This window comes from Anolis sagrei, chromosome 1 (assembly GCF_037176765.1).
Source record: "Anolis sagrei isolate rAnoSag1 chromosome 1, rAnoSag1.mat, whole genome shotgun sequence".
In the NCBI taxonomy this organism is placed as follows: domain Eukaryota; kingdom Metazoa; phylum Chordata; class Lepidosauria; order Squamata; family Dactyloidae; genus Anolis; species Anolis sagrei.
In genome coordinates this window covers 3896348-3920708 of record NC_090021.1, presented here as the reverse complement: position 1 = coordinate 3920708, position 24361 = coordinate 3896348, and the positions used below count along the sequence as shown (strand labels likewise).

Sequence of the window (24361 nt, the reverse complement as noted above, 5' to 3'; positions counted from 1 at the left end):
GTGAGAGGAAGCCACAGGGAGGAGGGAGCAAGCTTGTTTTCTGCCTCCTTGGAGATTAGGACAAGGAACAATGGCTTCAAACTACAAGAAAGGAGATTCCATCTGAACATGAACTTCCTGACTGTGGGAGCCATTCAGCAGTGGAACTCTCTGCCCCGGAGTGTGGTGGAGGCTCCCTCTTTGGAAGCTTTTAAACAGAGGCTGGATGGCCATCTGTCAGGGGTGATTTGAAGGCAATATTCCTGCTTCTTGGCAGAATGGGGTTGGACTGGATGGCCCATGAGGTCTCTTCCAACTCTTTGATTCTATGATTCTATGATTCTATGATTCTATGACCTTAATCTCCAAGATGGTTCATAGGGGGAGATAGGTTCAGACAGGTAAGCTGGGCTAGGACTGTGTTGCGCTTTCTAGGCTAAAGCCAACACTTTGAATTGTGCTTGGTACCAGACTGACAACCAGTGGAGCTGACATAATGGGGTGTTACTGCACTTCTGCTTTAGTTCACACTACAAATCCTAGGATGCTGTAGAATAGAGGAACAACAATTCAAGAGATGCCAAGATGTTTTCATGGCAAAGTGGGATTCTGAAACCTTTCTCCCCACCCAAGCATTTGCCCCAAAGACTCACAGATCCAGAGGGTGAGGGTATCTGTCCCTCTCCTTCACTGGGATGATGAAGTAGGGCACCCGATGCATCGTCCCCGTCTTGTCCAGATAATGTTGGCGATGCCTCTGGGATTGCTGTGGGTTGCAAAAACAAACATTCACACCTAGCTGCAACAGACAAGAGTTCTTTGTCCCACCCTGGACATTCCACAGATATATAAACCCAATTTTCCTAGTTCCAAAAGACCTCACAAACTCTGAGGATGCTTGCCATAGATGAAGATGAAATGTCAGGAGAGAATGCCTCTAGAACATGGCCATACAGCCCGAAAAACCTAGAACAACCCAGTGATTCCGGCCATGAAAGCCTTCGACGATACATTAAACAGGAGAGAAGCTGGCGTAGAACAGCACTTCAGCAATACACTTAGGCAATAACAATGAAATGCACAGATACAGGACGAGAGACACACCTGGCTTGGAAACAGTCCATGAGAAAGTGATCCAGGAGTCTTAGTAGACTAGAAGCTAAATAATGAGTCAGCAGTGTGATGCAGCATCAAAAATGGCTAATGCAATTCTAAGCTGCATCAAATGTGGTGGAGCCTACTTACTCTGAGGTCTTTAAGCTCAGCCTGGATTTTATTTATTTATTTATTTAGAATAATTGCACCCTGCCCTTCTCAACCCCCCACCCGGGGGGGGGGGGGGGGGAGAGAGACTCAGGGCGGCTTCCAATTGGCAGCAATAATAATAATAATAATAATCTTTATTTATACCCCGCTACCATCTCCCCAAGGGACTCAGTGCGGCTTACATGAGGCCGAGCCCACAATACATCAATACAAGCAATAACAACAACAGTAAAACAAATTAAATAAAACTCATAAACAAAAAAGCAATATACGATGCCAATAATACAACACACAATTAAAATCTATGGCTGGGCCAAATGTAATTAAAGTTTAAAATAATGCTAGGTATGAATAAGGTAGGAGAGATGAAGCGTTAGTGGGAGCGTATAACAATCCTAAATCAGTGTAAAGTGCATTTGGAGGGCACAATGCTGAGAATTCATTATTCTGGGAAGGCACACTGGAACAACCACGTTTTCAGGCTCCTCCTAAAGACTGCCAGAATTGGGGCATTCCTGATGTCCTTGGGAAGTGAATATGTATATATTGAGGCAATTCGATGCCTCAATATATACATAATAAAAACAGTCAATAATTATAAATAGTTAAAAACATTAAAACAATACAATTAAAATCTACTAAGAATTACCACTCTGGTGGCCATTATTAGCCAAAAACTGTGGTTAGATGCTCCATCAAACTTATCCATAATCCATTTCCAAGACATTGTCAACATTGTTATTGTCATTGTCTGCTTAATTACCCGAAGGCCTGGTCCCCCATCCACATTTTAAACTTTTTTCTAAAGGTGAGGAAGGATGAAGATGACTAATTTCCCTGGGGAGTGAGTTCCACAGGAGGATAGCCAGGCGGATGGCCATCTGTCAGTAGTGCTTTTGTTGTGCTTTTCCTGCATGCATCTCTTCCAATCTTATCATTCTTTGGCCTTTGCAATATGAAGACAGCATAACCTAGCAGTTTGGATCTTTATCTACTTGTCTTCTCTCTCATATAGTGTTTTACAGGCGATACAGATCGAAATTCACACCACAAAAGCACACTGTAAGGACTCTTACCTAATAGCCCAGAATAGAAGCCTGGGAAGACAGTAGGGCAAACCTCCATTTTGAGAGTGTCTGCCAGTAAAGCAGCCATCTTGAGGGAGGGTAGATAGAAGATGGGAGGAGTTGGAGGTCTCCTGGGATTGGCTAGAGCAGAGGAGGAGGAGCCAAGTCTTGGGAGGGAAAAAGTTTTCAGCTTCTGAGAGAGAAGAGAGTTGGGAGCTGGTGGAAGAAGAAGTGTTTTTGAAACTGGGTTTTCAGAGAGAGAGCGTCTGTGTCTGATTAGCTGACAGGAAGGGTCAGACAGCTACTTTATTTCTTGTGGGAGATAGCACAAGGGAAGGGATTAGCTCTCTAGACTGAGTTAGTTAACTAGAAGAACTCTGGGAAGAGTTAGCTGATAACTCAGGGGACTGCCTAGGTTAGGTTAGTCAGTGACTCATTACTATTTCTCTGAAGTAGAATGAGGGATTTTTTTGTAACCAGTGGCTATATCTGTTTGATTAGCTCTGGATGTAACTAAGTGAAGAAACTCTTTTCAAGCAAACATCAAGCTATAGTACATTTTTGTAATAAGTCAAGCATTTTGTGCCTCTCAGAAGAAGAAGTTAGTTTTCTGTTTTTATAAATAAATCTTTTCCTATTTAACTTTCAAAAAGGCCTCAATCGTTCCCCAATCTATCAGTAATCCTTTGTGATAATTACAGCCTCTTTAACCTCCTAATACCACAGAAAGGTCTCTTATCCAAACAGTCATTTGGGGAGCTAAGGGGAGAGCTGTGTTGGCAGAAGGGGAAAAGTTTACCTCAAAATCTCATTTTAAAAAATCCTAAGACATCTTGGGTTGGTGGCAGCATTAAACCAAAAGAAGACTGAGAGCAGTGTTCACTCTACCATTACACACCTCTAACATCATCTCGCTACCATACTATTGTCCAGTAGTGTGATAATACATATAATCCTTTACAGTGGTGTTCAGCTGTGGGATATATTATAGTATATACTTTATATTGGTGAGATACTTGGTGTTAGATAACTGCTCATTTCGTTATATTGGTGCCAGTGGCAAGATTGATGTCGTACACTTCTTTATACACGCCAAGGTTAAAATATTATTACAGTGGGGCCTTTGGTTTGAGGGAAAGCCATTGATACCAAAGTCATAGGGCGTACCAACACTGCAGAATGAATACAGTTTGACAACACTTGAACTGCCATGGCTCACCGCTATGGAATCTTGGGAGTTTTACAAAGTCTTTGGCCTTCTTTACCAAACAGTGCAAACTACAACTCCCAGGATTCCATAGAATTGAGCCTTGGCAGATAAAAGTGGTGCCAAACTGCATTCATTCAACAGTTTGCCCATACCTGGTATAGATACGCTCTTGGTAAAACTTTCCACCTTCCGGGTTGTTGTAGGTTTTTTCGGGCTATATGGCCATGTTCTAGAGGCATTCTCTCCTGACGTTTCGCCTGCATCTATGGCAAGCATCCTCAGAGGTAGTGAGGTCTGTTGGAACTAGGAAAATAGGTTTATATATCTGTGGAATGACCAGGGTGGGACAAAGAACTCTTGTCTGTTGGAGCTAGGTGTGAATGTTTCAACTGACTACCTTGATTAGCATTTGATGGCCTGGCAGTGTCTGGGGCAATCTTTTGTTGAGAGATGATTAGATGTCCCAGAGCACCTGATGAACCAACCTCAACACAGCATATTATTGGAGAACACAGAAATGCTGGACCAGTCTAACAACCACCATGTCAGACTACACAGAGAAGACATTGAAATCCACAAGAAGCATGTGGACAATTTCAACAGAAAGGAAGAAACCATGAAAATGAACAAAATCTGGCTACCAGTATTTAAAAACTCAAAAATTACAACAGCAAAGCAACAGAGATGAAACAATCAAGGACATCTAATCACCTCTCAACAAAAGACGGCCCCAAGCACTGCCAGGCCATCAAATGCTAATCAAGGTGGTCAGTCGTGTCTGGGCAATGCTGCTGCGTTTGGTGGTCCCTATGGAGACTTCTTGTCCACATCTGCATGGTAATTGTTTAGCATTTAATGGCCTGACATCAAATCACTCTCAACAAAAGATTCCCCCCAGGCACAGTCAGGCCATTAAATGTTAATCAAGGTGGTCAGTTGAAACATTCACACCTAGCTTCAACAGACAAGAGTCCTTTGTCCCACCCTGTACATTCCACAGATATATAAATCCATTTTCCTAGTTCCAAGAGTCCTCACAACCTCTGAGGATGCTTGCCATAGATGCAGGTAAAATGTCAGGAGAGAATGCCTCTAGAACATGGCCATATAGCCCCAAAAAACCTACAACAACCCAGTGATTCCGGCCATGAAAGCCTTTGACAATACACTTTCCACCTTCCATTTGGTTCATCCTTTTTTACAAAATATGAAAGAAATCCCCAAGAAAAGAGGAGAGAAAGCCCACGGCTGGATGACGAAGAAGCGGTACTGTGCAGAGGCACAGTGTGCAAAAAACAAAATGAAATAAAATTCATTGTGTGAGAGCCAGAGGTTGGAAAATAAGCATCATTCTCCCCTACTGTCACAAATGAAACCTCCTTATTTTGCTAACAAGGAGGCAATTTATTTGCTTGTTCAGTTGTCCTCCCAGAGCATTACAAGGATAATAATAAATCCCACAGATATTGACAGCACCCACCGGTACCCATTAGTGCTATGGCTTCAGCCAGGAGGAAGGAATGACAGGGCTGGGTGGTTTCAACTTGTTTTGAAGGAAGTTAGAGAACTACATAACTTGTTGATTTTAAATAAAATATTCCTATTGTGCCTCTTATTGATCTGCAAAGCGGTGAGCAATGCGGAGGCGGCAAAGCAAATCACAGACAGTGTAGATGTACTGACAAACAACACAGGACTAGGTTCTCGTGGGTTTTTTCGGGCTATAGGGCCATGTTCTAGAGGCATTTCTCCTGATGTTTTGCCTGCATCTGTGGCAAGCATCCTTAGAGGTAGTTCCAAGAGACCTCACTACCTCTGAGGATGCTTGCCATAGATGCAGGCGAAACGTCAGGAGAAATGCCTCTAGAACATGGCCACAAAAAAACCACAAGAACCTAGTGATTCCAGCCATGAAAGCCTTCGACAATACATTGAACACAGGACTGTTTATCCTTCTCTATACTATCCAGTGCTAATACAGACAGTCCCCAAGTGAAGAAGATAGGTTCTGTGGGTTTGTTCTTAAGGTGATTTCTTTTTGTGAGTTGGAGCAGATACATCTTGTAACTATTCCAACTTACATACAAATGCTACTTAAGAACAAACCTGCAGTTCCTATTTTGTTATAGCCTGAACCTCAGCTATGGTCTTTTTCTCAGCCATATTGTTTTGATGTTGTTTACAATTGGGATTGTTTTAATATTTTATCTGATTTTTTTAAACTGGTTGTGTTCTATTTGTAATTTTTGGGCTTGCCCCTTGTAAGCTGCACTGAGTCCCCTTGGGGAGATGGTTGGCAGAGTATAAAAATAAAGTAGTAGTAGTAGTAGTAGTAGTTATTATTATTATTATTATTATTATTATTATTATTATTATTTGAAACACAACAAGATGAGTCCACAGTAGACACTCAACTGGCTGTTGTATTGGATCACACGTTGGACACTTCCCAAGTGTCCGACTGTGTGATGTATTGGCAAATAATGTGTGCAGATCCCAGTTAGGTGGCCTTTTGCAGCTTGCAGATGGTAATCTTGTCAGTGCTGATTGTGTTTAAGTGTAGGCCAAGGTCTTCAGGTACTGCACCCAGTGTGCCGATCACTACTGGGAACATGAAAGGCACTGCAGACTCCTTCAACCAGAGAAGTCATCCATAGCAGAGCACCTGATGAACCAACCTGGACACAGCATTTTATTTGAGAACACAGAAATGCTGGACCACTCTCACAACCACCATGTCAGATTACAAAGAGAAGCCATTGATCACCACTGGGACCACTTTGACTGGCTTGTGCCAGAGTTTTTGCAGTTCGATCTTTAAATCCTCATATCGTGTCATCTTTTCCAGTTGTTTCTCTGCAATCCTGCTATCACCTGGGATTACGACATCAACAATCCATACATCATCATCATCATCATCATCATCATCATCATCATCGGGGACTGTCTGTATATAAATAGAGATATATTATCAATAATTGGGATATATTATCAATAATTGGGCCACACAGTTTACAGAAAACCTACACACATGGATAGATACCTACATAAAAACACCAACCATCATCCCAGTCAAAAAAGAAGCACAATTAAAGCCCTGATAGAGCGTGCAAAAGGAATCTGCGAAGCCCACTTCCTCCAAGACAAGTGGAACCACCTAAACTGGGCTTTACAGGCCAATGGAGACTCCACCACAGGCATCAGAAGAGCTGCAAGACTGAGAAAAAGCCACGAGAGTGAAGACAAAGATCCACCCAGAGGGTTCTTGACATACCTCAAGGGAACCATCGACCGCAGATGGAAGCTGATGAGGAAACACAACATACAAACTATCTACAGATACACTAAGAAAATCCAACAAATGCTCTGTTCAACAAAGGACAAAAGGAATCCTCTCACCTCTGCAGGAGTCTACTGTATACCGTGCAGCTGTGGACAAGTCTATATGGGGACCACCAAACGCAGCAGCATTTCCCAGACACGCATCAAGGAACATGAAAGGCACTGCAAACTAACTCAACCAGAGAAATCAGCCATAGCAGAGCACCTGATGAACCAATCTAGACACAGCATATTATTTGTGAGCACAGAAATGCTGGACCACTCCAACAACCACCATGTCAGACTACACAGAGGAGCCACTGAACTCCACTAGAATGTGGACAATTTCAACAGAAAATGAACAAAATCTGGCTACCAGCAACTAAAATCAGGACAGTAAATAAAGAGCAACACTCAAAAAGCAGGGGAACTTCCAGACAAGAATCAACCAGTGCCATCTAACACCTCCCAACAAAGAATTCTCCCAAGCAGCAACCAGCCAAGCTTCAAAGCTGCAAGGCCATTATATGCTAATCAAGGTGGCCATTTACAACATTCACAGTTGCCTCAAGCAAAGAAGAATTCTTTCTCCCATCCTGGACATTATTCCACAGATATATAAACCTCCCTTGACTAGTTTCCAACAAACCCCTCAACCTCTGAGGATGCCTGCAAAATGTCAGGAGAGAATGCTTCTGGAACATGGACAGACAGCCTGGAAAATTCACAGCAACCTAGATATATTATGATAGAAACCTGTTAAAAATTAAAACCAGAATGTTCAGGGCACTCAGCTGGTGTCAATGGAAGTTACGTGGGAAACAGAGCCTGCTCATAGAGAGGAATGGGGAGAGCACTGAGTGAGCCAGCGAGTGCATGAGCACAGTGCTCTTTTAATGATGATGATGATAATAATTTTATTTTTTACCCGCTTCCCCTCATGGTTCGAGGTAGGTTACAGAATAATTAAAGCACATAACATTATAAAAGATGCATGTTAAAACGTATTTCTATAAAATACATACTAAAATACACAAAACAGAGAATAAGCAAAGGACATGAGTTTAAAATTCATGCTTAAAATTACACGCAATATAGAATACATACAAATGCTTGACATAGGAATGTAGCAAGAAATCAGTGCAGAAATCCAAAGCAGAATTACTACTTTCATAGGTAAGTTTTGTATGAAAATAATAATAATAATAATAATAATAATAATAATAATAATAGCAGGATTGAAGAGAAACAACTGGAAAAGCTGACACGATTTAAAGATCGAACTGCAAAGACTCTGGCACAAGCCAGTCAAGGTGGTCCCAGTGGTGATCGGCACACTGGGTGCAGCGCCTAAAGACCTTGGCACACAATCGGCACAGAAAAAATTACCATCTGCCAGCTGCAAAAGGTCACCTTACTGGGATCTGCACACATTATTCGCCGACACATCACACAGTCCTAGACACTTGGGAAGGGTCCAACATGTGATCCAATACAACAACAACAATCACGATCTGTCAACTGCAAAAGGCCACCTGACTTGGATCTGCGCACATCATTTGGAAATACATCACACAGTCCTAGACACTTACAAGTGTTCGACTTTTGATTTTTTGATATAAAATCCAGTATAGAGATCTCGTTTGCTATGACATACTGTGCTTTCGTGTCAATAATAATAATAATAATACATTTTATTCTCACATCATATTTTCACCGAAGACACTTTGCAATGATATTGGATGCTCAAGTGACCACTAATAGGCCTGATGTTTGACACTAAGCCAGGCATGGGCAAACAATTTTGGGAGCTGAAGTCCAAAACACCTGAAGAGAAGGCCTAAGTTTACCTATTCCTGCACTGTAGATACACCCAACATGTCCGGAAATATCCCTCGTACCTTGTAAAACTCCTTGAGCTCCTCCGAGCGATTGAAATCCAAGTTGAAGCGGGAGTACACAGGAGTGTGGTGCCACCGGTCCCAGCCCTCGGTCCTCGCACACAGGACCAGACCTGGATCCCGGGAGAAAAGCGTGGGGAACTGCCCCGCTTTTGCATAAGGAGTGCCGCTGGCATCCAAGGCCTTGCTCCGGAAATCCTGGAAGTATTTCATGGTGGCGTTGCCGTATGTGTCGCCAAAGGAGAATGTCACATTGGGGACATGCCCGCGGTACCTAGAGACAAAGAGAAGAAGAAAGGGGGATAAAGGAATCCATTATTGTGTTGTCAAAGGCTTTCGTGGCCAGAATCACCAGGTTGCTGTGAGTTTTTTGAGCTGCATCTTGGAAGGAAGGAAAGAAGGAAGGAAGGGTTTCAAAGCCAGAGTCAAAAGGAAACCAGTGTAGCCAGGTGTTGTCAAATACTTTCATGACCAAAATCACTGGGTTGCTGTGAGTTTTCTGGGCTGCCTGGCCATGTTCCAATAGCATTCTCTCCTGATGTTTCACCTGCATCTATGGCAGAGGTTTGTTTAGATGTCTGTTGGAAATGAGGCAAGTGCATATATATATATATATATATATATATATATATATATATATAATGTAATGTTCGTTTGTGGTATTCACAGAACTCAAAAACCCCCGGGCCAAATTGACACCAAATTTGGACATAAGACACCTAACAACCCAATGTATGTCCTTCACTCAAAAAAATTGCTTTTGTCATTTGGGAGTTGTAGTTGCTAGGATTTATAGTTCACCTACAAAGAGCATTCTGAACCCCATCAAGGATGGAATTGAACCAAACTTGGCACACAGTTCTCCCATGACCAACAGAAAATACTGGAAGGGTTTGGTGGGCAGTGTCCTTTGGTTTTGGAGTTGTAGTTCACCTACATCCAGAGAGCACTGTGGACTCAAACCATGGTGGATCTGGACCAAACTCTACAAGAATACTCAATATGCCCAAATGTGAACACTGGTGGAGTTTGGGGAAAATAGAATCTTGACATTTGGGAGTTGTAGTTGCTGGGTTTTATAGTTCACCTATAATCACAGGGCATTCTGAACCTCACCAATGATCGAATTGGGCCAAACCTCCCACACAGAACCCCCATGTGGGCCACAGCAATGTGTGGCAGGGGACGGCTAGTGTGTGTGTGTGTGTATATATATATCTTTGGAATACTGAGGTTGGGAAAAAGAACCCTTGTGTGTTGAAGCAAGTATGAATGTTGCAATTAGCCAGTTTGATTAGCATTGAGTAGCCTTGCAGCTGCAATGCCTGGTTGTTGTTTCCCAGGGGCATCCTTTGTTTGGGAGGTGTTAATTGGCACTTGATTGTCTGCTGTATGGAATTCTGGGTTAAGATGAGACTTAAAAAGCCAAAAAATAAAAAATACATTACAACGTTGTCTGTGTACATTCAGAAGAAGACCTACAAGCCACTCTAAACACTTTTGCAGAAGCATACGAGAAGCTTGACCTGTCATTAAACATCGAGGAAACCAAAGTCGCTTAAGCGGCTGAGGGTGAAAAGGAAAGGGCCTGAGGCTGTTGGGAATGGAGGGAGTTGAAGTCCAAAACACCTGGAGGCAGGGGCGGCTCGTCCATTATGCGAAGTAAGCGGTCGCAGAACACTCTTTTTTTGCCAGGGGCGCAGAGGTGGCTCTGTAAATACCCCTCGACCGCCACTTGAGGAGCGCCCCCTCAGCTCACAACAGCCCTAGCAGTCCGGGGGGAGCCTCAGCTTTCTTGCCTCGCTGCCGGGCGATCCTCTTCCCAAAGGGACCGGGCCCTTGAGCCTCGCCTAGCCCCTCTCGTTCCTGCTCCACACGGCCACTGGGTGCGTGAACAGAGCCGGCGCTCAATCGTTCTCCACATTCGATCCCTTCCCCATGACCGGCTCCCTTTCCCGATCCCCGGCACTCCACCCGCCTCCTCTCCTCTCCCCAATCCGTGGGTGGGCCAAGGGACGGAGCCCCCGCACCTGGCCCGCTTCGGGTCCGGAGGCGTGTCTGAAGACCCCAGCGTGTGCACCAAAAGTCGCCTCTTCTCCTGACTTTCTCTTCAGCCATTGGGACCAAGAGAGAGAGAGAGAGAGAGAGCCCCTCCGGCTGGAGGTATCTCCCACCTCCGCTCCCTCCTTTGTTTTTGCGCCTACCTTCAGGAAAGGTGGGCATCTCCACCTCTCTCTCTCTCTCTCTCTCTTGGTCCCAATGGCTGAGGAGAAAATCAGGAGAAGAGGTGACTTTTGGTTCTTCAGGCACGCCTCCGGACCCAAAGCGGGCCAGGCAAGGGAGCAAGTGCGGCAAGTGTAGTTACTGGGATGTATAGTTCACCTACAATCAAAGAGCATTCTGAACTCCACCAGTGATGGAATTGAACCAAATATGGCACACAGAACTCCCACGATGAACAGATTATATATATCAGTGATTGGTTGGGGGGCGGGCGCCAAAATACTGTTTGCTTACCATTGAAAATTACCTAGGGCCGCCTCTGCCTGGAGGGAAGGCCCAAGTTGGACCATGCCTGGTGTAGATGCACCTCAGCCCCAAAGCAAGCAATATTCTCAGACTCTGCCTTCCTCTGAGCATGTGCAGAGTGCTAATTCCCACCCTGACCCCTCCACATCGATTTCCCTTTCTTCCCTTCTGTTCTTTGACATCTTTTCCTTTCAAGAATATGTAAATAAAGAACTCATTCGCCTTCCTAAACCATTTTGTGAAGCTGGGACCCCCACCACCACTACCACCACCTCAATGCCACCCCCACCGACCCAGGCATGAGCCCTGGAGGCACGTAGATCATGTTGTTCTGCGTCAAAAGCGTCCCCGCGCTGCGCGTGGCCATGGCGGAAGCAAGAGCACACCCTGCCGGCTTGGACAACTCAAGCGAGGCCGGGGATTCAAGTGAGGCCTAGTTTCTGCCTAGGTAGGCCGCGGTGGTCACAAAGCCGTCGCCATGGCGACGAGGCAAGCCATGTAGGCAGGGAGAGAGGGGAAGAGGGGCGTGGCTTGAGCCGCGCAGGCGCAGACGGGTTCTCTCAGTGCTTTGGGAGGAGGGAGAGGGGCGTGGCTTGAGCTGCGCAGGCGCAGACGGGTTCTCTCAGTGCTTTGGGAGGCGGGAGAGGGGCGTGGCTTGAGCTGCGCAGGCGCAGACGGGTTCTCTCAGTGCTTTTGTGTTGTTCCTGCATGACAGAAAGGCTTTGGATAACCTTTGAGGTTTCTGCTATTATTATTATTATTATTATTATTATTATTATTATTATTATTATTATTATTATTATTATTTTACTGACACAAAAACACAGTATGTCACAGCAAGTGAGGTCTATATTATCTCATATATTATATTACATTATATTATTACCATTACAAAGACTGGATGGCCATCTGTTGGGAGAGCTTTGATTGTCCTTTTCCTCAATGGCAAAAGGGGTTAGACTAAATAGACTCTGGAGTTTCTGCTATTATTATTATTTTACTGACACAAAAACACAGTATGTCACAGCAAATTAGATCTTTATCATCTCATATATTATAATATATTGTATTATTGTTATATTATATTATTTTTACCATTACAAAGACTGAATATCCTCTGAGGTTTCTGATATTATTATTATTATTATTATTTTATTGACACAAAAACACAGTATGTCACAGCAAATGAGATCTATATTATCTCATACATTATATTATATTATTACCATTACAAAGACTGGATGGCCATCTTTTGGGGAAGCTTTGATTATGCTTTTCCTCAATGGCAAAAGGAGTTAGACTGGATGGCCTCTGGGTTTTCTGCTATTATTATTATTATTATTATTATTATTATTATTGTACTGACACAAAACACAGTATGTCACAGCTAATGAGATCTATATTATCTCATTTATTATTATTATTATTATTATTACCATTACAAAGACTGGATGGCCGTCTGTTGGGCGAGCTTTGATTGTGCTTTTCCTCAGTGGCAAAAGAGGTTAGATTGGATGGCCTCTGGGGTTTCTGCTATTATTATTATTGACACAAAAACACAGTATGTCACAGGAAATGAGATCTATATTATCTCATATATTATATTATATTATTATTACCATTAGAAAGACTGGACAGCCATCTGTTGGGCGAGCTTTGATTGTGCTTTTCCTCAATGGCAAAAGGAGTTAGACTAGATGGTATCTGGGGTTTCTGCTATTATTATTATTATTATTATTATTATTTTACTGACACAAAAACACAGTATGTCACAGCAAATGAGATCTATATTATCTCATATATTATTATTATTATTTTACTATTACAAAGACTGGATGGCCTTCTGTTGGGCGAGCTTTGATTGTGCTTTTCCTCAATGGCAAAAGGGGTTAGACTGGATGGCCTCTGGGGTCTCTGCTCCTATTATTATTGTTATTATTATTATTATTAAACACAACAAGATAAGTGTACAGCAAACAAGATCACTCTGCTGGCTGTTGTATTGGGTCACACATACAACATACAAGTGTCTAGGACTATGTGATGTATTGGTGAATAATGCGTGCAGATCCCAGTAAGGTGGCCTTTTGCATCTGGCAGATAATAATCCTAACCTTTTGGGAAAATGGCATTCATGCAAGGCAATTAGGTTTCTCAGCTGATGTATGTAGATAGATATGTCTTTGATCTGTTAGGGTCAAATATATGCCAGTGCACAAACATATATAACATACACACACACACACACACACAAGCTTTGGGACCCAGCGGTGCCCAGGTAATTTGAGAAAAACATTGTATGTCAGTGCTCCAAGTTTAGTCTAGAACCAATGTTAGTTGGATGAACTACAACTCCCATATGCAAGTCCCATTGTCCATGGTCCATCCTTGAAACCGCACCAGGATGTAGAGTGGGTAATGGGGACTCTGTGTGCCAAGTTTGGTCTTGTTCAATCATTAGTGCGGGTCACAATGGTCTCAGGAAGTGAGTGAAGGAACTGCAAGTCCCATCGTCCATGGTGCATCCTTCCGAAAACCACACCAGGATGTAGAGTGGGTCATGGTGGCTCTGTGTGCCAAGTTTGGTCTTGATCAGTCATTAGTGTGGGTCGCAATGGTCTCAAGAAGTGAGTGAAGACACTACAAGTCCCAACATCCATGGTCCATCCTCCTTCAAACCACACCAGGATATAGAGTGGGTCATGGAGACTGTGTGCCAAGTTTGGTCTTGATCAGTCATTAGTGTGGGTCGCAATGGTCTCAAGAATCGAGTGAAGACACTACAAGTCCCATCATCCATGGTCCATCCTCCTTCAAACCACACCAGGATATAGAGTGGGTCATGGAGGTTCTGTGTGCCAAGTTTGGTCTTGATCAGTCAGTAGTGCGGGTCACAATGGTCTCAGGAAGTGAGTGGAGGTACTGCAAGTCCTATCGTCCATGGTGCATCCTTCTGAAAACCACACCAGGATATAGAGTGGGTCATGGAGGTTCTGTGTGCCAAGTTTGGTCTTGATCAGTCATTAGTGTGGGTTGCAATGGTCTCAAGAAGGCAGTGAAGACACTACAAGTCCCATCATCCATGGTCCATCCTCCTTCAAACCACACCAGGACGTAGAGTGGGTCATGGTGGCTCTGTGTGCCAAGTGTGGTCCTGATCCATCATTGGTGGGAGTCACAGTGGTGTCAGGAAGTGAGTGTAGGTACTGCAAGTCCCATCATACATGGCCCATCCTTCTCCAAACAGCCCAGAAAACTCAGAGCAACCCAAACATACATGCATACGATACATACATATATATATTCAGCAGAGTTTCAGAAGTGTTCTTTTAGTTGCCCAAGGACATCTACTCTCCCTTAAAATATATTTGCCTTTAAATCATGCTCTCAAGAGACAAAAATAAGTAGACTTCTTCAAAAGTGACATAGTTGGTTTACTCAAAAAAAACTTCATGTATTTAGCATACAAGTATTTTGCATATCAATCCAGCTACAAATAAAATTAAAATAGTTCCTCTGTGCAGGTAACACAAGGCATCTTTCTCATAATCAGCAGTCCATCATCTAAAGCATCTTTCCGTTCCGAGAGTCTAATAGAGTCTCTGTATACTCTTCTGTTTCTACATTGAAAGACTAATGGCTTCTCTGAGCATACTGTTCCTACTGAAGCCTAAAAACATACTGTTCCTCCTGAAGTCTAATGCAAACTGAATTATGTACACAACAAACAACTAGTGGAGGCTTGAAGGAGGTTGCTATTTCCAACAGCTCTTCTCAACCAAGCAAGCCGACAAGAAGTCCCATCTTGGTATGTTGGTCTTCAAAAGGCTCTCTTGTTAGAGGCTTTGTTAAAATGCCTGCTACCATCTCTTTGCTCGGCCAGTAGATAATCTTGAACATTCCTTCTTCCACAAGTTCTTGTACATTGTGGTCCTGATCCTGGTGTGCTTTGTTCTTAAGTCTAAAGCAAACTGAATTATATTGTGCTGGTATGGCTGTACCAGGAGCTCCAACTTTATTTTCTTTCTGTTATCGGTTTGTAGTCATAGGGCAAGCCTCCTGTCCATCATAATTAAGCTTTGGTTCCGCCCCTTGTTCAGGGCTCTGGGAGGGAAGGAGCCATTTTTTGGGCAGTCTCTCATAAGGAAGCTATACTATAGGATGTAGACCAGCTCGTCCCGTAGAAAAGCTTCTTTTCCCAAGAACATCTGGGGAAACAGAAACAGAAATTCCACGGAAAAGGTCCCAAGGTTCTGGCTGAGAGCTCACAGCCTCACAGTCTTCTGGAAACAGCCCTGAAGTTTTCAAAGAATTCTCTGAGGGAGGACAGCACTAGATTCACAGAAATCCATCTGAAATATCTACAAGCCGCGGCTGGTAGGTCTACTCGATACCCAGACGCATTTGGAATCGGTAGTAGGACCCACCCTGATGAGGCATAGATAGTAAACAGCCTGGGAGAGGTTAAAAAGGGTTTTTTTCTTGCAGAGAAAGTACAGTTAATCAAAGTCAGGTGCCAGTCCATTGAGGACTAGACTAAGAAAGCCTTGAAGTGTTGTTTGAACTATTGAAGATTTGTTGTTTGTTTCATAATAAAGACTTTGTTGTATCATTAAAGACTCTAAAGACCATCACTTCAGAAAAATCCCTGAGAACCGCTCTTTGAGGCGCCCTGGCTTCCCGCTGGGCTTAAAGTATGCGTCCTATAGAAAAGACAGCTGTTACAGGCCCAGCACGCGACAGAGCATATATACATAACAAACAACTAGTGGAAGCTTGAAGGAGATTGCTATTTCCAACATAGGGCACTTTTTCTAGCTCCCTCCGCGTGTGGGGTGAGCAGAGTTGTCACGAAAATATTATTACAGATTTGAGAAATATGAATTTAATATGATCTGTGGGAATGAATGGAAGAATGGAAGGATGTATGGATGGAGCTAATAATTTTGGAGACACCAGTATAATATTAAGGCCTGCAATGACTAATGACCTGCTTGCTGGACTTGCTAATGAGAAACCCTGATAAGAACTAGGTCAGTGATGAATGAAATGTTTGCAACCTTCCTTATGTTAAGAAGGAAGTCAACATATGATCAACAACACCAATCAAGAAGATCATCGTCTGGCCAGGAAACTGAGATGGAGCCAGGGTGGAAGACGTCTATCATTAATTTACAACTTTGGGACGACATCAGCAGAATATTCCTATAAAAGACTCAGTCTAATAATGCTCAAAGTGTGGCAGACCTGAGGAGTCTGGTTCACCCGCTATGCTCTGCTCCAGGGGAAGGAGAGAGATGGTGTATTTGGAGAGTGGCAGATCTGCACGGGAGCAGCCTGGTCACTGTGGGGCTTCTTTCTCAAGGGAAGAGGAAGAAGTGTGCTTTTGGAGTCTTAGATTTTGTGCAGGGAGTTAGGTTCTGCTGTATGGAAAACAGAGATCTGTTTGTGCGTGATGTGCGTGAATTTGATTTATGTGTGGAGTACTACCTGATGCAGACTGCAGCTGGGCATCAGAAGACATTTCCTTCTTGGGAGGAGAGCACTGACCAATCTCGATAAAATAGTGAAGAGTAGAGACATAACACTGGCAACAAAGATCCGCATAGTTAAAATAGTGGCATATTCCATTAAGCTGTAGTTCTGGCACTGGAGAGGGACTGGCTGGTGCCTGCTGGAAGAGCACTTTGGTTTCTCACTGTTCAGTGACAGGCCAAGCTTCTTGTATGCTTTTTCGAAGGTGTTTAGAGTGGATTGTAGGTCTTCTTTTGAATGTGCACAGACAACGTTATCATCAGCATGTTGGAGTTCTATAAAACCCTGCAAAATGAATGGGGTCACCATTGGTTGAGTGGCAACTTGAAGACAAAGAGACACATAAAAAACAGTATGAATGTGCACTGACTACATTATCTTCAGCATATTTGAGTTCTATAACAGATTTTGTAGAAGATCCGCATAAAGCAGTGGTATTCCCCTAGTTACCTACGGATGTGAGAGCTGGACAATAAGGAAGTCTGAGTGAAGGAAGATAGATGCTTTTGAACTGTGGTGTTGGAGGAAAATTATGAGAGTGCCTTGAACTGCAAGAAGATCCAACCAATCCATCCTCCAGGAAAGAAAGCCTGACTGCTCATTGGAGGGAAGGAGAGTAGAGACAAAGATGAAGCACTTTGGCCACATCATGAGGAGACAGGAAAGCTTAGAGAAGACAATGATGCTGAGGGAAATGCAAGGAAAATGGAAGAGGGGCAGACCAAGGGCAAGATGGATGGATGGCATCCTTGAAGTAACTGGCTTGACTCTGAAGGAGCTGGGGGTGGTGATGGCCAACAGGGAGCTCTGGCGTGGGCTCATCCATGAAGAGACTGAATGAATAAACAACAACAACATTATTATGCCATGATAACACTATGGTGCTACTTGATCAACCTTGGCAAGGTTCTATGGCATTTCTTGTGGACGGAGAGGTATTTAGAACTCTCTACCTCACAGAAAACTAGAAATCCCAGGGTTCTATGGAGTTGCCTCAAATTGTGACAGTTGTGTAAAAGGAACCACCGTTTGCCTATCTATCGCGAAAGGGCAATATATCCTGCTAGATTTTATAAACATAGAGCATCTCACAAGAGAACATAAAGCCGCCCTATAAAACAACTCACTATAAAATCTAAATCTTTCCAGGCACATTAAGAGCCTCGGGATCTGTTTTTCCTCTTGGGCCACAAATCATGGTTTGCATCTCCACAAACCCTGCAGGAATATTTCACAAGCAATGGCTATAAATTAAGGGAGATTTTTCACTGAAATGGCTAGCCGTCTTTTTCCACCTGTTTGGTTTTCATAGTCAAGATGAAACTTTTACAATCTTAGTCCTGCATTTGTTATCTAGGGTGCATCCGCACCACACCGTTATCACACTTTGATATCACTTTATTGAGCACAATTCCATCCCATAGACTCCTGGGAACTGCAATTAGTTGAGGATTGCATTGTAGATCGCGTCATGGCGCAGCTGCATTAAAAATCACTACTGTTGTTGTTGTTCATTCGTTCAGTCGTCTCCGACTCTTCGTGACCTCATGGACCAGCCCACGCCAGAGCTCCCTGTTGGCCGTTACCACCCCCAGCTCTCTCAAGGTCAGTCCAGTCACTTCAAGGATGCCATCCATCCATCTTGCCCTTGGTCGGCCCCTCTTCCTTTTGCCTTCCACTTTCCCCAGCATAATTGTCTTCTCTAGGCTTTGCTGTCTCCTCATGATGTGGCCAAAGGACTTCCACTTTGTCTCTAGTCTCCTTCCCTCCAATGAGCAGTCGGGCTTTCTTTCCTGGAGGATGGACTGGTTGGATCTTCTCGCAGTCCAAGGCACTCTCAGAACTTTCCTCCAACACCACAGCTCAAAAGCATCTCTCTTCCTTGGCTCAGCCTTCCCTAAGGTCCAGCTCTCACATCCGTAGGTTGCTACAGGGAATACCATGGCTTTGACTAGGCGGATCTTGGTTGCCAGTCTGATGTCTCTACTCTTCACTATTTTATCAAGACTGGACATTGCTCTCCTCCCAAGAAGGAAGCGTCTCCTGATTTCCTGGCCACAGTCTGCATCTGCAGTAATCTTTGCACCTAGAAATACAAAGTCTGTCACGGCCTCCACGTTTTCTCCCTCTATTTCCCAGTTGTCAATCATTCTTGTTGCCATAATCTTGGTTTTTTTGATGTTTAGCTGCAACCCGGCTTTTGCGCTTTCTTCTCTCACCTTGATTAGAAGGCTCCTCAGCTTCTCCTCGCTTTCGGCCATCAGAGTGGTGTCATCTGCATATCTGAGGTTGTTAATGTTTCTTCCAGCAATTTTCACCCCAGCTTTGCATTCATCCAGCCCCGCACATCCTCGCATGATGTGTTCTGCATACAAGTTAAAAAGGTTGAGTGAGAGGATGCAGCCTTATTTATTATTGCCCAAATAATAAATAATAGTAGTGATTATAGTATTTGTTTATTATTATAGTATTATAAATAATAGTCGTGATTATAGTATTATAATAATAATTATAGTATTATTTACTACTGACCGAAAGGTCATGAGTTCGAAGCCAGCCTGGGCCAGACTAAGCTCCTGACCATTTGTCTAGCCTACTGTTGACCTTTGCAACCCGAAAGACAGTTTATTTATTTATTTATTTACTATATTTGTATACCGCCTTTCTCAGCCCTCAGGCGACTCAGGGTGGTTTACAGAGGCAACAATTCAATGCCCAACAATACCATAAAACATTTAAAAACATTATTCTATATAAATAAAAATGTAATGTTTGTTTATGGGATTAACATAACTCAAAAACCACTGGATGAATTGACACCAAATTTGGACACAAGACACCCATCAGGCCAATGAGTGACCATCACTCATAAAAACACTGAAAAATGCAGCAGAAGAGACTTAGAAAAACAACCCCCCCCAAAAAAAAAACACATTAAAATGCATGCTCAAAACCACATATATACACATATACACAAATACATACACACATATATACACACACACATACATAGACTGGGATACCAAGGTGCTTGTTTATAAAGCTATTGTCCTCCCAACCCTGCTATATGCCTGCGAAACGTGGACTATCTACAGACTTGACATGCAACTCCTGGAATGATTCCATCAGCGCTGCCTCCGGAAAATCCTGCAAATCTCCTGGGAAGACAGGCAGACAAACGTCAGCATGCTGGTAGAAGCAAAGGCCCCCAGCACTGAAGCGATGGTCCTTCGCCATCAACTTCTCTGGACCGGCCACGTTGTCCGGATGCCCGACCACCGCCTCCCAAAGCAGTTGCTCTACTCCAAACTAAAGAACAGAAAACGGAATGTTGGTGGGCAGGAAAAGAGATTGAAAGATGGGCTCAAAGCCAACCTTAAAAACTCTGGCATAGACACTGAGAACTGGGAGACCCTAGCCCTTGAGCGCTCCAGCTGGAGATCAGCTGTGACCAGCAGTGCTGCAGAATTTGAAGAGGCACGAATGGAGGGTGAAAGAGAGAAATGTGCCAAGAGGAAGGCGTGTCAACCAACCCCAACCGGGACCGCCTTCCACCTGGAAATCAATGCTCTCACTGCGGAAGAAGATGCAGGTCAAGAAGAGAGCTCCACGGCCACCTACAGACTCACAATAATTCTAATCCTGGAAGACTATCCTACTCGTCCAACGAGGGATCGCCTAAGTAAGTAAGTAAGTAAGTAAGACTGGGCCACAGCAACACGTGGCAGGGGACAGCTAGTACATAATATAAAAACCATAACAAGAACAATAAAAACATAAATCAATTGCTTCTCCTAATTACAAACATTGTCCAATCTCATCATCCAGTTGTTCCATATTCCTGTGTCTTGTACATTGTGTTTTCAAACAGTTGCATCTGTCAAGTAGGAAATTTAGGTACTTATGTGGGGAGGCTGGTTTAACTAATTTACAACATCATAAAACTCTCCAGCAGCGGTGGAAAAGAATGAGGAAGTACTCCATCAGTGTGGTTAGACCACACCTGGAATATTGTGTCCAATTCTGGGCACCACAATTCAAGAGAGATATTGACAAGCTGGAATGTGTCCAGAGGAGGGTGACTAAAATGATCAAGGGTCTGGAGAACAAGCCCTATGAGGAGCGGCTTAAGAAACTGGGCATGTTTAGCCTGAAGAAGAGAAGGCTGAGAGGAGATATGATAGCCATGTATAAATATGTGAGAGGAAGCCACAGGGAGGAGGAGGGAGCAAGCTTGTTTTCTGCTTCCCTGGAGACTAGGACACGAAACAATGGCTTCAAACTACAAGAGAGGAGATTCCATCTGAATATGAGGAAGAAATTTCTGACTGTGAGAGCTGTTCAGCAGTGGAACTCTCTGCCCTGGAGTGTGGTGGAGGATCCTTCTTTGGAAGCTTTTAAACAGAGGCTGGATGGCCATCTGTAGGGGGTGATTTGAATGCAATATTCCTGCTTCTTGGCAGAATGGGGTTGGACTCTTTGATTCTATGATTCTATGACACAAATGGATGGTGAAGCGACAGCTCCCCCAGTGGCCGGAATTTGAACATACCCTCATAGAATCATAGAATCAAAGAGTTGGAAGAGACCTCATGGGCCATCCAGTCCAACCCCCTGCCAAGAAGCAGGAATATTGCATTCAAATCACCCCTGACAGATGGCCATCCAGCCTCTGTTTAAAAGCTTCCAAGGAAGGAGCCTCCACCACACTCCAGGGCAGAGAGTTCCACTGCTGAACGGCTCTCACAGTCAGGAAGTTCTTCCTAATGTTCAGATGGAATCTCCTTTCTTGTAGTTTGAAGGCATTGTTCCGTGTCCTAGTCTCCAAGGAAGCAGAAAACAAGCTTGCTCCCTCCTCCTCCCTGTGGCTTCCTCTCACATATTTATCCATGGCTATCATATCTCCTCTCAGCGTTCTCTTCTTCAGGCTAAACATGCCCAGCTCCTTAAGCCGCTCCTCATAGGGCTTGTTCTCCAGACCCTTGATCATTTTAGTCGCCCTCTTTCTCTGGACACATTCCAGCTTAGAGTCAATATCTCTCTTGAATTGTGGTGCCCAGAATTGGACACAGTATTCCAGATGTGGTCTAACCAAAGCAGAATAGAGGGGTATCATTACTTCCTTAGATCTAGACACTATGCTCCTATTGATGCAGGCCAAAATCCCATTGGCTTTTTTTTGCCGCCACATCACATTCCTGGCTCATGTTTAACTTGTTGTCCACGAGGACTCCAAGATCTTTTTCACACGTACTGCTCTCGAGCCAGGCATCGTCCCCCATTCTGTATCTTTGCATCTCATTTTTTCTGCCAAAGTGGAGTATCTTGCATTTGTCACTGTTGAACTTCATTTTGTTAGTTTTGGCCCATCTCTCTAATCTGTCAAGATTGTTTTGAATTCTGCTCCTGTCCTCTGGACTATTGGCTCTCCCTCCCAATTTGGTGTCGTCTGCAAACTTGATGATCATGCCTTCTAGCCCTTCATCTAAGTCATTAATAAAGATGTTGAACAGGACCGGGCCCAGGGGGGAACCCTGCGGCACTCCACTTGTCACTTCTTTCCAAGATGAAGAGGAAGCATTCGTGAGCACTCTCTGTGTTCGTCCACTTAACCAATTACAGATCCACCTCACCGTAGTTTTGCCTAGCCCACATTGGACTAATTTCCTTGCCAGAAGGTCATGGGGGACCTTGTCGAAGGCCTTACTGAAATCCAGGTACGCTACATCCACGGCATTCCCCGCATCTACCCAGCTTGTAGCTCTATCGAAGAAAAGCTGGAATGTTAAATAACCTCTGAGTGTCTGTCTATATATGTTGTGTGCCTATGGCATTGAATGTTTGCCATGTATATGTGCACTGTGATCCGCCTTGAGTCCCCTGCGGGGTGAGAAGGGCGGAATATAAATACTATAAATAAATAAATAAATAAATAAATAAAATTGCATTGGCTTTTTAAACTGCTGCATGACCCTTGGTTCCTCCCTTTAACAAATAATGCAAGAAATCCCAAAGTGAGGGTGAATGGAGATCTAAACCAGGATGGAAAATGAAATGAAGCAATGCCTGGGTGACAAATGTAGGAGTGCTGTTTTGCAAAAGCTCTGCATGAAAATCGAAAGAAACGGAGGCTGGGAAATAAGCTTCAATTCCCCTGACAATCACAAACCCATCTTTCCATACCTTGCTAACAAGGAGGTAGTTTCTGGTTCATCTGATTGTGCTCTCAACGTGTTGACATAATAATAAGGACCACAAATCCTAGGAATATTTGCAATTATTATGTTTATGCATACCCAGCTTTTTCTCTCCACAAGCAGACTCATTTGCAACACCCACCTATGCCCATTAGTGCTCTATCTTCAAACAGGTGGAAAGAATGGTTTAAACTGGTTCGAGGGGCAGTTTAAAATTGCTTGACTTAGTTATTTGTAAATAAAATATCCCTTAAGGATTCGTCAACAAGAAGGCAGCAAAGCAAATCACAGATGGTGTAGATATGCATCCACACTATAGAATGAATGCCGTTTAAAACCACTTTAACTGTGAATGCGGAATGCTATAGCATTAGGTTGTTGTAGGTTTTTTCGGGCCATGTTCTAGAGGCATTTTCCATCTGTAATGGTATTCCGCAAAAAAGTAAAGACCTGGTTATTTGTGCAGGCATTCGAATAATTAGTGCAATGACTGGTAATGACATTTATTTATTTATTTATTTATTTATTTATTTATTTGCTTCATTTTTATACCGCATTTTTCAGCCCTTGACAGGCGACTCAATGCGGTTTACAGTGCAATTAAAACACAGCAATACAACAACAGGATCGACGACGTCGATCCACAACAATTAACAATCAGACAGGACAAATCAACAAACAACATATATAACAGACCGTGCAAAAAGAATCTGTGAACCCCACCTCCTCCAAGATGAACTGAACCACCTCAACTGGGCTCTAGAGGCCAATGGATACTCCACCTCAGACATCAGAAGAGCTGCAAGACCAAGAACAAGCAACAAGAATAAAGATGAAGATCCACCCAGAGGAAAAGTGTCCCTGCCATACATCAAGGGAACCACTGACCGCATAGGGAAGCTGATGAGGAAACACAACATACAAACAATCTACAAACCCACCAAGAAAATTCAACAAATGCTACGTTCAGCAAAGGACAAGAGGGATCCTCTCACCTCTGCAGGAGTCTACCGTGTACCATGCAGCTGTGGACAAGTCTACATAGGGACCACCAAACGCAGCGCCCAGACACGCATCAAGGAACATGAAAGGCACTGCAGACTACTTCAACCAGAGAAATCAGCCATAGCAGAGCACCTGATGAACCAACCTGGACACAGCATTCTATTTGAGAACACAAAAATGCTGGACCACTCTCACAACCACCATGTCAGGCTACACAGAGAAGCCATTGAAATCCACAAACATGTGGACAATTTCAACAGAAAGGAAGAGACCATGAAAATGAACAAAATTTGGCTACCAGTTTTAAAAAATTCTAAAATTAAAACAACAGAGAGAAAAACAGGCAGGGAC

The 24361-nt window shown here is 43.5% G+C and overlaps 1 protein-coding gene across 2 annotated transcripts in view; it reads right to left on the bottom strand.

Annotated features, from left to right (window-relative positions):
• Window positions 1-11856, bottom strand: part of CIMIP2C (ciliary microtubule inner protein 2C) — a 34776-nt gene extending 22920 nt beyond the window's left edge. The window contains exons 1-3 of one of the 2 annotated variants that reach the window (XM_067473025.1): window positions 11567-11856; window positions 8745-9018; window positions 633-745 (exon numbers count right to left, since the gene is read on the bottom strand). In XM_067473025.1, the coding sequence (XP_067329126.1) occupies window positions 633-745; window positions 8745-9018; window positions 11567-11640 (461 nt within the window). In that variant the 5' untranslated portion in view covers window positions 11641-11856. The remainder of the gene's footprint in view (window positions 1-632; window positions 746-8744; window positions 9019-11566) is intronic. The other variant, XM_060754770.2, reaches the window with a different exon arrangement.
• Between the last annotated feature and the right edge of the window lie 12505 nt (window positions 11857-24361).